Below are 13,875 nucleotides of genomic sequence, written 5' to 3' on the forward strand. Positions count from 1 at the left end.
TCCGCCAAACTGTTTTTGGTAGAATTTGGCCAGATTTTCATTGAACTTTGCATGGGCCAAAGAAGAACCTGTACAATTTTGGCACAGATATGAATCACTAGGCAGATCCACCAGGCAGGTCGGTGCTCTCTGAGTGCCATTCTAGTTTAGTTTTTTAATCGTTTAGGCTTACTAATTATTTACTTGATGAAAAGAAAAAATATGTTAACACAATAATCTTTTTTTTTCCTTTTTCTGTCTTGGTCGACTCTACAATGTTGGTAACCATAACATTAAAATATCATCAGAATTTACATACTTCAACATTATGTAACGTAAGACCAAGTGTTATCTTCACATCATATCGTAAATGTTATGCTCTGCTCTATGTGCTGAGACCAGCCCCATCAGAGTTGCAGAGTCTTTTAATCGATGCAAGACACCTCCCACACCTTCCCCCTGGGTACTCCAGCACTCAAGTTTCAGTGTCCACTTAATGTGCGCTCACATTATTGCAGTTTTTATTTCATTTTTTTTTTTCATCTTGTTTATTTATGTGTTTTTGTGTGTTTATGGATGTAGGAGACTTTGAGGAAGAATCGAAGCAGCCCTCAATGTCGGAACAGCATAAACACCAGCTGAAGCACAGAGAACTCTTCCTCTCTCGACAGTTCGAATCCCTACCTGCCACGCATATAAGGTAACACACACACACAAACACACACACATTCTGAGCTCTTGTGTCCTCCAACTATACAGATATAATGACCCAAACAGTTTTGTCCATCCCACCAGTCACACACTAATATGAATTCTGATTGAGCAACTTTTTTATCATACTTGCATATGTATTTATATTAAAGTTATGCACATCCCTAACGTATGTATGTAATGTATGTATGTATGTGTGTGTGTGTGTGTGTCTGTGGCTTTTTGATTTGCTTCTGCAGGGGGAAATGCAACGTCACACTATTGAATGAGACGGACGTATTAACAGGCTACCTGGAAAGAGAGGTAAGCAGCTACACACACACACACAAAAGAGGATATTTGCCCGGATGAGAATCTTGGATGGCTGTAAAGTGCATACATACCACAAAAAAGGGATGGAACATACATAACTACTCACTAGAAAAAGCATTGACGTGTGTGTGTGTCTGTCTGTTTTCCAGGACTGCTTCTTCTACTCTCTGGTGTTTGACCCGGTCCAGAAGACCCTTCTGGCTGATCAGGGGGAGATCCGCGTGGGCTCCAAGTACCAGGCTGAGATCCCTGACAAACTGGGCGAGGGTGAGTGCGCCTGACCAAGAGGTCACGGCCATGACCTCTGTGAACCCCTCCTGACCCTCGGGTTAAACTTTAGGACTATGGCGAACAGCCCCCCCCCCCTTCCCCCTCCAGTCAATCAGTATTGTAGCTTAGCTGAGGGACAGATCGTTAGCCAGCACAAACGTAACAAGTGCTATACTTAGTGTCGTTGTTCAGTCTTTGGACAGTGACTAATACAGTGGCGTTGGCAAACCTGTAAGACGTGACTAGTGCCAATCCTGAGTCACCAATTGTCTGCGTTGATATCATAGTAGATGGGGTGTGTGTGTGTGCGTGCGTGCGTGCGTGCGTGCGCGCGCTTCATAAAACCTGAACCTCTACTAGCTGGTTCTGGATGTAGGGTGGGTGTGTCTGTGTGTGCAGTGTATGACATGGGTAACTGTGTCTGCATAGCGAGTTGTGCATTTACATTTTAGCTGGCTGACACAGTGAAAAGGCGTATATTGCATGATCATTTTCCATAACTGTACACTTGAAGGTGTGACTTGGTTCATGTTGGGGTTATATTTGTGAGCAGTTGAATGAGGCCACAATTTCAGGAAGTACTGACTGTAGTGTAGGACTCCAACAGTAACCACATCATTGCTAGTCACCACCATTACTTCCACAACAAGAAAACGATTCAGAATGCCATTAATCCCCTGGAAAACACAAATTAAATATGTAAATATTGCATTCAAATACATGTGAATATGACATGCAACATGCAAATACAGGTGGCTATTGCGCTACTGATCGCAACGAATCCTCATGACTGCACATCATGGCAACATTAAGACAGACATGCCATGCAGAAATACTTTCTTCTTTCTACTGATGCTTATTGTTGACTCCTTAAACACTTTCAGCTCAACAATTTGAACCTATTAAAGGAGCAGTAAAGTCAAATTAATTAATTAACGTGGGGGGGGGGGGGGCGGGTTGGTTGCGGTATTACTGCAAACTGCAAGGTGGCATTCTTTGAATACCACAGTAAGGGAATTTCTGTACCGCTGTAGCCCTACTGTAGTGTCCTTGACACTGTTTGTGCGTGCGTGCGTGTGTGTGCGTGCGTGCGTGTGTGTGTGTGTGTGTGTGTGTGTGTGTGCGCACTCATGTTGGGTACATCATGGTCATATGTGACCGTCTGCAGCCCTTTACTTATGAGTCACCTTTGCTGTAGATGGACCTCTTTCTCCTCCTCCTCCTTCTTCTCTGTTCCCTCGTTCACTCATCTGCACTTATCCGTCCTGCCCTTCATTCCCCTTAGTCACCCTCTCTCCCGTCCGCCCATGTCATCTTAAGCAGCGGCTATTTATGGACCTGAGTGGTCTGATGGGATGTTTGTTCAGATACACACATTCAAGTTGCTTCCAGGGCTTCAGAATCTGGGTCCACCCAATGAATAGAGAATCCACGTGTGTGATTGTGTGTGTGTGTGTGTGTGTGTGTGTGTGTGTGTGTCTGTCTCTCTGTCTATGTGGTTGTGTATTAGTTACGTCTGCCAAGGAGGTTATGTGTTCGCTTCAGTTTGTCTGTCGGATATATGCAAAAACTAAGTAGCCGACTGTCATGAAACTTGGCGGAGGGGTGCGACATGGGCCAAGGAAGAACCCCTTCAATTTTGGGGGAAATCCGGATCAAGTGATGTATCCAGGACTTTCCTTTTTTTTTTTCTGTAACATTGTGCTTTTTATTCATAATTTTTTTTTAAACTGGCCTTGGCGCCATCTGCTGGCCCTGGTGCCCCATTGGCCTGGGCAGACGTCTGCACTCGTTGAGTGCCCATCTAATAATGCGTTTGTCATGCGTGGGTCCTTTTTTTGTTGTTTTTTTCACAGGCGAGTCAGACACCCGTGTGCAGGAGAAGCTGGAGACTAAAGTGTGGGACCCCAACAGTCTGCTCAAGGACTCGCAGATAGACCAGTTCCTGGTGGTGGCTCGGTGAGTGTCCTTTCTGCCCTCAGGAGTCTTTCCTTACATACGTCGCCATGTGCCTGCTCTAGGGTGCTCAGGCCTTGGGCTCTGTGAAGCGCTTTGAGACAATGTCTGTGCCCACATAGCGCTGTCTCTCTCTCTCTCTCTCTCTCTCTCTCTCTCTCCTTCCCTCCCTCCCTTTTTCATTCTCTCTTCTGCAGTGTCTGTTTCTTCTCTCTCACTTCCCACGTGAACCCTCGAGACCAGATCACAAATTGTGACCGTTTCCATAGAGACCCTCCTGCCCTCTTTGCCACAGATGCCGCCATGACTGATCTGAGAAAAGAAGAATTTTAAAGAATCAGTCTATCGTCCTCTTTTTATCTTACTGTGTGTCACTCTGAGATTATTCCTCTCCGGCTTCTAATCCATAGTGGACTGTGTTTGTATGGCCTGGATTTAATCTCAGTATAGTCAAATAATAATAATAATGACATGATGGAGGACGTTCTTCTGCTTTTATCAATGTTGCAGATGTAGTTTCATTAATTTGCACTTGGCAAAGACTAGTTTTTTTATTGCTTTTTAGAGAGTTCATTCCCTGAACTCCACTCCGTGCCAATTGTGAATAAGTGGACGCCCCCTTGTGGCTGGACATAGAAAATGCATAAAGAATGAGCCAATAACCAGATACTCGAGCATCGGTGTCCCAGTGTTCAGTTGTGTATATGCTGAGTACCCAACCTGAATTAGTCATTTACATTATAATTCAAAGTGGTTAATTATAATTAGAGATGATTTTAATGCTAGAGTTCATTTATGTGTCTGAGAATGACACAGCGCAGGTCCTGCCATGCAGACGTTTCCCTCTCCGAAGCGCTCAGGGAGCATCTAATAATGTGTTTATGTGCCAATGACATTGTGCTACCTAATCATTAGCTACGACTGTGCTCCTTAAGCTCCTGTCCCCAGATAGGTGTTTTTAATGGTTGTTGTGTATTGAGGGTGACTGGGTATGTGTGCTCACAATACCCCAGGGACCAGCCATTGGTCGCACCAGGATTTTTAGTGTCTTATACATAGTAATGTGTGTGTGTGTGTGTGTGTGTGTGTGTGTGTGTGTTTTATTCAAGGCGGAGTGCTGTGTGATGGTTTAATAATAATGGATGTGTAGTAAGCCAGTTAATATAGAGTGCATGTCTTGAGACCATAGGGATAATATTTTGTTGTTGCGTTGTTAAGGCTACATTGTTATTATTAGAGGTAGTAGTTTGTGTGTCTGAGTGTCTGCACATATTTAATAGGGGTGGGAATCTCTTGGCACCTCACGATTCGATTCCGATTCAGAGGTCTTCGATTCTAAACCGATTATCGATTCTAAACCGATTATCGATTATCAATTTTAAAACGATTATCGATGCATCTCGATTTTTAAAACATTTGAGTTTGCTACTCGGAGTCTAAAATCACTTCCTACCTTCTCTATTTTTTTATTAGAGGAAAAGTTTTTCCTTGTCACAATTATGACTTTCTATGAATAAATGCAATAATCAATGCAGCTTTTTTTTTTTTTTTTTTTTTTAAATCGATTATGAACTTTTTTTCCCACCCCTAATATTTAATGGCCTGTGCAAATCTGATAAAGCGGTTTGGTGATTATGACTGCTTGTGCGTGTGTGTGTGTGTGTGTGTGTGTCTCTGGACGTTTTTCGGAACGTAATTGTGTGTGTGTGTGTGTGTGTGTGTGTGTGTGTGTGTGTGTGTGTGTGTGTGTGTGTGTGTGTGTGTGTGTGTGTGTGTGTGTGCGCACGCACGTGTGCATGCTTGCCTGGTGTGTTTATTTGTAGTGATCACTGATGTGCCTGTGTTTGCTGTAGTATAGAGTGGTGCTGCTGTCCAGTAGAAGGTTGCTAGTTCGATTCCCTGTCGAAGCGTCCTTGAGCAAGGCACTGAACCCCTAATTGCTCCTGATGTGCAGTGTGCCATCAGTGTAAATGTAAAATGTGTATACATTGTAAGTCGCACATATGTAAGTCGCTTTGGATAAAAGCGTCTGCTAAATGACTAAATGTAATGTAAATGTAGTAAAGACATTGCATGTGTCTGTGTGTGTTACAGGGCTGTTGGGACATTTGCTCGTGCTCTGGACTGCAGTAGCTCCATCCGCCAGCCAAGCCTGCACATGAGTGCAGCAGCTGCATCCAGAGACATCACGCTGGTGAGACACACACACACACACACACACACACACACACACACACACACACAGACCCACACACGCACGCACACACAGTCTCACAAATATGCACACAGTGTTAAACTTTGGTACACATGCATCCATGCTTTAAATGCTATATATACACCGTGCTTCTGCCCCCTGGTACGCACACTCTCTTACAACAGCACAACCTAGAGGTATGAATCACTGGCCTCATGGTTCAAAGGTCATATATGTGCCCCCTCACCATTGTCACTCTCTTACAACAGTACAACCTAGAGGTTCAAAGGTCATATATGACAATGGTGAGGACACATACTCTCTTACAACAGTACAACCTAGAGGTATGAATCACTGGCCTCATGGTTCGATTTGATTCAAAGGGTAATCCAGCCCTAGACTTATGTCTAAATACTTAATATTTTGTAGCCTAGAAAAATTACATTTCCCATTAAAACAAATGCTTCCCTTCTGTTAGGCCATCAGGATAATTCAGTTACTGTCCTGTATAACAAAAATATAACCTACAACCAGCTGGCTCTCAGATCAAATATGATTATCCATACCATAAAGTAATATGAACTGAAATTCATATGTCGGCCTATCTGGGGGAAAATACATTCAAAAACTATTGAAAGAACTCTGGATTGCATTTGGCTAATATGACAAAGCAGGAAGTGGTGGCAACTAGGCTATTAGCATTAAGCTAAGGAGCAGAGATATATTAAAGCCATATGTTCGCACAATTGCGATGAAATGCGGAAAATATGATCAAAATAACAAGACCCAATGGATAGTGAACATGTATATATTGCCTGTCTCTGTAAATTAACTTTTCTTTCACTGATATCTGGCGGTCATGGTGGAATAATTTGTTTACATTGTACTTGGCTCACGTCACAAGACCGTAAGGGTTGTGTAACATTGCAAGAGTGTGTGTTGCCAGTGTTAACGGCAAATTAACTTTTCATGTGTCATTACAACTGCATATCGTAGTGAAATGGGTTTGAATGAGTTGTTTAAATTCATTATGCTGGCATGCATATTATTTAATTAGGCCTTCGTTGTTCAAATTAAATAGATTATTTAATGTTCCTGCATCAATGAAGAATCTTTCACATGAACATCGTGATCCATCACGAGCCTTAATACAACCACAAACTGTATGACACTCCCACAATAATACAACCATAAACTGTATGACACTCCCACAATAATACAAGCACAAACTGTATGACTCCCACGATAATACAAGCACGAACTGTACCAAAATGATTCTTCCTATTATAGCCTTGTACAGTAGATTCAGGACTCTTACAAAGCAGTCTTCCTCTTCTCTCCCTCTCCCCCCTCCCCCTATACAGTTTCATGCCATGGACACCCTGCAGAAGAACGGCTATGACCTGGCTAAGGCCATGTCCACGCTGGTGCCACAGGGTGGGCCGGTGCTGTGCCGGGACGAGATGGAGGAGTGGAGCGCATCGGAGGCCATGCTGTTCGAGGAGGCGCTGGAGAAGTACGGCAAGGACTTCAACGACATCCGCCAGGACTTTGTAAGTGATCCCAAACAAGCTCATGTTAATAATTTAACATGAAAATGAACGTAAATTAATGCAAAAAAAAAAATCCTGTGATTCACCAATTTGACGATTCAGTATTTAGTATTATCCAGTATTTATCTGGATACTGTGAAATGGTTTGAAATAATTAATCTAAAAAAAATAATAATAATCAATAGCAATCACCCGTGTTTGATAACACCATCTTACCAATTTGTCCTTCTCAGTTGCCATGGAAGTCTTTAGCCAGTGTGGTCCAGTTCTACTACATGTGGAAGACCACTGACCGTTACATTCAACAGGTACTACCAGTCCTCTTCCTCCTCTGCCCCGTGTGTTAGTTTCCACCCAGTTGATTTCCCTCCGTTTCAGTTCAGTTTCCTCTTATGCAACGTTGTTCTTGTTTTTGCTTTCTTCACAGAAACGACTGAAGGCAGCCGAGGCCGACAGCAAGCTGAAGCAAGTTTACATCCCCACCTAGTGAGTGGCCTGTGGAGGCAATGGCAATTGAATGGCAAATAGAGAGCCTAAATCAGTGCAACTCTTAATTTCAGAACTCGTTAACACACTATAATACAGTTAAGATCCACTTTCTCTCAAAGACCTGCTCGTTGCTTAGAGCGATTAGCAGAATATAATGTTACACGCGCTCACACTCGGCCTCTCTGTCACTCTTCTCCTCCTTCAGCACCAAACCCAACCCAAATCAGATTATGGCTCCTGGCAACAAGCCTGGCATGAATGGAGCTGCAGGCTTCCAGAAAGGGCTGAGCTGTGAAAGCTGTCACAGTAAGTGTGTGTGTGTGTGTGTGTGTGTGTGTGTGTGTGTGTGTGTGTGTGTGTGTGTGTGTGTGTGTGTGTGTGTGTGTGTGTGTGTGTGTGTGTGTGTGTGTGTGTGTGGTTTAGCACAGGCTCTCATGACCGTTTACTCGTAAAGTTTTGGGTTCTAGACTCATATTATTTTCCTGTGTTGCAGCTGCTCAGTCCCCTCAGTGGTACGCCTGGGGTCCTGCCAACCTGCAGTGCCGCCTGTGTGCCTCCTGCTGGATCTACTGGAAGAAGTATGGCGGTCTGAAGACCCCCACGCAGCTAGAGGGCGCCACAAGAACCGCCACAGTATGTTACTGCATCACACTCTGCATTATGTTACCTCCAACCATTTGATAGACAGTACACCTTAACTACGTGGAGGTTGTTTGTTAGTGTTGTTCTTATAGCTATAGCTAAGCTTTAACCAACGTATTTACAGTGAGCTATCTCCTTGGGTTCTCCACAGAGCACCATTTTAACCTTTTGCCGTCTCCTTCCCCACCCTCAACCAATAGGATGCGCCGCCGCGCACCCACCTGACCCGTCAGGAAGTGCAGGGCATGTCCCCGTTCACCAGCGCGGCGGGCCGCGCCAAGCTACTGGCCAAGAACCGGCAGACGTTCATCCTGCAGACCACCAAGCTGACGCGCATCGCCCGCCGTGTGTGCCAGGACATCCTGCAGCCGCGCCGGGCTGCCCGCCGCCCCTACGCCTCAATCAACGCCAACGCCGTTAAGGCCGAGTGTGAGTGGCGCGGGGAAGGGCACAGGCGTGGGGTGGGGAGGGATACAGGTGTGGGGTGTTCACTCTGTATTCTATCAGCAGGAGTTTTAATCTCCAGTTTCACAAAGGAAAGATAAAAAAAAGTACAGTCCTCGATTATAATCCAGTACACTTGTTGTCCACGCTGCCCTCTTGCTGTCTACTCGGTGTGTTTGCTCTAAAGAAAAACTCTGACGTTCGTTCACACACTCCTGGCTCTGTAAATGAGAAGCACAAAGTGGCTCGGAACCGAGCAACACACTATTCCAGCCAACCAACCACATTACTTCAGGAGCATGGAAGGGAGGGGTTGTGTTTGATTGGCTGTTGAGTTCAAATATCAAGACAGTGAAGTGAACCCTGCTTAAAATTTTTTAGCATTTAGTGTCACTTTTCATCGAATGAACCCAGAAAAGGCTTTGTCTGCTGATACTTCTAATAGATTATGTCCTCTTAGAAATAGATTTCATTTGAACCGTTTCTCATGGGGCATCTCTGGTTGGTTGTCAGCAGCTCCGAGTGTGTGTGTGTGTGTGTGTGTGTGTGTGTGTGTGTGTGCGTGTGCGTGTGTGCGCTGTATGACATGATTTCTACTGCTTAAGCCCAAACAGTGGTTGTTAATGCCCCTGCCTGGTCCTGTCTCCTGTGCTTATGCTGCTCACAGGTATGATCAGGCTTCCCAAGGCCCCCAAGGCGCCTCCGAAGAACCGGCCCATCCCGCGACCGTCCCTCGCCAACATCGTGAAGGAGCTAGGTGAGAACTCCACATTTATACAGTCTGTCACTAGGAACGTGTGTGTATGTGGGAGAGATGGTGATCCCATCATTATATTTGTAGGTATGGGTAATGATGGTCTTTGAAGGTATGCAGGTGTGCATTGTTTCTAATAGCATCTTGCTTTATGAAAAGTTGACAATTATAGCCTGATATCTGTATCTTCATCCTCCTCTTCCTCAGCTGTCCAGGCTCCTCTGAAGCTGAAGGCCCCGCGCAGTGCTCCGACCCCCATCAACCGTAACCAGGGCAACCCGTCTCGCAGTGCCTCCGCCCTGCTGGGCAAGAGGCCCTTCGAAAGTGTGAGTGGCCCTGCCCCTTTCACACTCTCAATCAGACACACACACACGTGCCCATACCCATCCACGCACACACACACACACACACACACACACACACACACACACACACACACACTGAAGTTCTTTGTCTGTGCCAGTAAATGAAGAATTTCATATCCCTCTTTTGTCTGTAGCTCAATAATACTGAATGGGTTTATTTTGTCTCTGTTCGCTACTGCAGTGATTCTGCAGCTGCCCCGTTGGCTGAATGCTCTCCTCATAACCTATTGCTGTTTCACATATGGGCCAGCCTAAAATAGAGGTTCAAAAGTGTTCTAAGATTAATAGTCTCTGCTCCCCCCCCCCTCTCTCTCTCTCTCTCTCTCTCTCTCTCTCTCTCTCTCTCTCTCTCTCTCTCTCTCTCTCTCCCACCTATTGGCAGCAGGTGGGCGGCCATCCCTTCTCCGCCAACGGGAGGCCGTTCCCGTCGGGCATGAGGACCACCTCTCAGTCCGTCATCAAGCGCCAGAAGGTCAGCCAGGGTGATGCTCCCAACCCCGTGGTGTTCGTCGCCACAAAAGACACCAGGTACATAGAACTTTCCAGAACAACACTCTGTAACTGATGGGTCCTTTTTAAGTAGAGATGGCCACTGATGATGCTATATTCCACTTTCTGTATCTCTGGGTGTCACTTTAGTGAGGGGAAGATAGTAGAAACATGATGTCAATTTGCTGATGCTGCCCAGATAAATTGGAATACTTCTGTAAGTTAATTTCGAATGAGCTGTTACGGTCTCATTTCCAGGTCCTTGGACATGAAGGCTAGTGAATAATAGCTTTCTAACCATGTAGCAGTCCGCTTTAATTAAAAGATAATTAGTTACCGTCTGGCAGCATCACCTCATCAACATCATGCTTCCAGACCTGAAGATGGGGCCGTGGTTCTCTCATCTGCTCACTCTTCTTCCGTCCTTTGATCCATGTCGAGTGGTTGCCATCTTATTTTCTGCCTTAAGTAAAAAGCCTGTCCTGTTGATGATGAGTAGATTTGTATTCCAAGTTCAGTATTCCAAATGCAGAACCCATAATTCCAGTCAGTCTCGTAACGCAGCAGTGCCCAAAGCAGGCTATCAGTGCCTTGCCCAACAGCAAGGATATAATGATAAAAAGATCAAAAAGAATCTATGCAATATCTCTTTGATGTTGCACCTCACCTCTTATGGAATGTTGTGTGTGTCTCTCTCTCTCTCTCTATAGGGCCCTGAGGAAGCACCTGACGCAGGCTGAGATGCGGCGTGCCGCCCGTAAGCCCCACACGCCGGTGCGGGTGAAGCTGCCGTTGCCCCCGCGCCCACTCGCTCTGCCCCTGCCCCTGCCCGTCCCCCTGCTGCCCTCCAGCACCAGCGAGCCCATCGTCCTGGAGGACTGAGGCTCACTCCCCGCAGCCTCTCTATCTCTCAGTCTCTCTTCATCTCTCTTCATCTCTCTCTCACTCCATGTCTCTCACACTCTTTCTGTTGGGTCATTTCTTTTCCTTTTCTCCCCCGTTCCTATTTCACCGTTAGTGTTCTGTTGCCTCTCTGAGAGCTAATGTGATCATTAGACAGACATGCTCATACCCACTCTGCCACATCCATTCTGTCCCATACCCATGAAGTTATAAGTTACAGCCACCAGTAGTGTACATGTATACACATAGATTATCCTTCTCACACACACACACAAACACATACACGCACACACACAATTTATAGATATCCCTACATACATTAGGCTTTGGGAGTTAGTAGAGTTTTATTCCAGCTTTGTTTAATTACATCTCCCATTCCCCAAACATCCCTTTTTTTAAATGGCAAATATTTTTAATTGTGTAATTTAAATCAAGTAATGCTCATCCTGAATTATGGTGATCAAGCACACTTTGTTTTTTTTTCTCCTCTGGATCTACCTGAATTTTGTAAATATTACGGCTTTTTGTTTTCCTTTCTTTTCTCAAGCAGTGGGCTCAGGGATGGCAAATAGGTGTGGGGGAGCATCCAAATCAAGTCTGGGGGGGAGGGGGGCTTAACGCATGTTACGTTTTTTTGTCATTTTTCCTGTGAGGCGGGGGGGTCAGGGGTCAGATTTTGATCAAGAGGGTTCCCTTCCTTCTCCACATCGTTGTCCACGGTCTCAACTGTCCGTCTCTGTCTGTTTGTCCCTCTGTCCGCCCACTGCCATGCAGTCACAGAAACGACCACCCCCCTCCCTTTGTGGAGCCCCATTCCCAGAGACTCTGTTGCCCACTCACACACACACAAACATAAACGACTCCCTCCCTCCACTTAACAATTATGGAAAGGAAGGTATTTTTTTCCCTTCCCCCTATGCAGTACTGAATAAATAAAAAGGACAGCCTCAGTCAATTTGCAGTTCCTTTTTTTTTTTTAACCATCTTTTAATGAAGTCTGAGTGGAAGTGGCTTTGGATGCTCGTGTTGATCCCTGGATCAGGAAGCAGGATTAGGAATGGGTGGGATGTTTTAATGATGCTTCAGTAGTCGGTGATTTTGCTGTCATCCCTGGTGTATCTGATGGAATCACAGAAGACCTTTTAGGACCTCCTCCTCCTCCTCCTTGTTTTTTTGGGTTTGTTTGCTGAAAAATGGTTCTGGCTAGAGTTTGGGATGAGGTGGAGCGATTGTACAGAAAGGATCATTGAATGAGTGTTCTCAGTGTCTTGTTTTTTTTTTAGGTTTGTTTGTTTTTTTTGTTGTTTTTTTTAAATGAGACCCCTGTTTACCAGTTGAATGTCATCATTCTGAGCGGCTGTCTCCTCTCCTCGCCTCCTCTCTGATGCCATAGCAACACTCACGACCGGTTTCCGTGGAGCTCAAGAGGGGTGTTCGTCATCCTTTTTATGTACAAGCCTCCTTTTGTCAGGCATGGAGTGGACTGGTACAAGGGCGTTTCAGGGGATGGTCATTGCTGGTGGTCGTCAGCCCAAATGAATGAAAACCGTAGAGGGCCAAAGTGACTAGGCAAACAGGGTAGGGAGGGGCGATCATACTGGCCCTTGTGTCATAGAAAAGGAAGGATGGACGAAAAAGGAATGTATGAATTGGAATAGATGCTGAAACTTGTCTGAACCTAATGGGTAAACGGTGCTTAACAGACTGGGAAGTTGGTCAGTGGTTGTGTCGGCCTGCGTAGTAATCAAATTGAATAAACCCTGGTAGTACATATGGCAAAGGCGGTGGTGTTGTTGTTGTCTGACTGGTTGAGTGAACAGCATTTTTTTTAAGCCATTAAAAAAAAAAAAAAAACATGAACAGTATTCTGCAAATGTCGAGGCACACCCAACTTAATAAGAAATTATGAAGTGAGTATACATGGTACCCCAAACTACTACTATGCAGAGGCCGTAGTGAATAGTGTGTATTGTAACAGGGATTTAACTTTTTGGTGGTTATGATGGTCAAATTGAGTTCAGCTATGGGTTGAAGACTTTTTTGATTCTGAAATTCTTTTTGTAAGGCCCCATTTGGATTTTTTGTTTTTGTTTTTTGGGGGTGGGGGGGACTTGCTTTTTGAAAGTGTGGATGTTTAAAATTTGGACACTTAAACTCCTTGAAATTTTCTCTGGGCTTCAGTTAAGTTTCCCTCTCTCTGGGAAGATGCGATAAAACATTGTAGCCTAGTTGCCCCCAAATTCCTCCAAATTTATGTGGAGTTTTTGTAACATTTCATATTAAAAATAATAATAAAATTGAGCACCCCATGCACAGCAATCACTTATCTATATATAAAAGAATGAAACAAACGAGCTACATTGGGCTCTCCACAGTTTTTATATGAAAGCTCTAGCTTGTATTTTCTCTTTGTTGTGGAGAAGTTAAAATAATAAAAAAAAATGACTGTACATGTGAACATGATTCCTCCTAAGGGAAGGTGGGGAAGGTAAGGTAGTTGAATAGGGGGGGTGGGTGGGTCTGGGGCATAATAAGGGGTAGAATTTTGTATGTTGGAGAGAAATCTGCTTCAATTAAACTTTTTTTTCTTGTGTTTTGTTTTTTTATTCCAGTGTATCTGTATCCTTTAATGTATCTTGATAAGAAAAGAAATAAAGATTTTTTTTCTTTGTGGTCGTATACGTGCCCCCTGTGTCATTGTACATTCCAGTTGTGTGTGTGTGTGTCTGGTGGGAGGAAGGGAATACACCAATAAGGAACAGGCCTGGCTAACATCACAGAGTATGAATATTAAAGTACAGTAGGCTAGATATG

At 44.6% G+C, this 13,875-nt stretch overlaps 1 protein-coding gene across 2 annotated transcripts in view; it reads left to right on the forward strand.

The window, feature by feature from the left end:
- The window catches only part of mta2 (metastasis associated 1 family, member 2), a 30,083-nt gene extending 18,045 nt beyond the window's left edge, over positions 1-12,038 (forward strand). The window contains exons 4-18 of one of the 2 annotated variants that reach the window (XM_031584888.2): positions 562-679; positions 930-993; positions 1,152-1,269; positions 3,129-3,231; positions 5,323-5,422; positions 6,787-6,975; positions 7,209-7,283; positions 7,403-7,461; positions 7,670-7,770; positions 7,958-8,097; positions 8,307-8,535; positions 9,218-9,307; positions 9,512-9,630; positions 10,052-10,197; positions 10,869-12,038. In XM_031584888.2, coding sequence (XP_031440748.1) covers positions 562-679; positions 930-993; positions 1,152-1,269; positions 3,129-3,231; positions 5,323-5,422; positions 6,787-6,975; positions 7,209-7,283; positions 7,403-7,461; positions 7,670-7,770; positions 7,958-8,097; positions 8,307-8,535; positions 9,218-9,307; positions 9,512-9,630; positions 10,052-10,197; positions 10,869-11,040 — 1,823 coding nt within the window. In that variant the 3' untranslated portion in view covers positions 11,041-12,038. The remainder of the gene's footprint in view (positions 1-561; positions 680-929; positions 994-1,151; positions 1,270-3,128; positions 3,232-5,322; positions 5,423-6,786; positions 6,976-7,208; positions 7,284-7,402; positions 7,462-7,669; positions 7,771-7,957; positions 8,098-8,306; positions 8,536-9,217; positions 9,308-9,511; positions 9,631-10,051; positions 10,198-10,868) is intronic. The other variant, XM_031584889.2, reaches the window with a different exon arrangement.
- The last annotated feature ends 1,837 nt before the right edge of the window (positions 12,039-13,875 follow it).

Source organism: Clupea harengus, chromosome 18 (assembly GCF_900700415.2).
Source record: "Clupea harengus chromosome 18, Ch_v2.0.2, whole genome shotgun sequence".
NCBI classification, from domain to species: Eukaryota; Metazoa; Chordata; class Actinopteri; order Clupeiformes; family Clupeidae; genus Clupea; species Clupea harengus.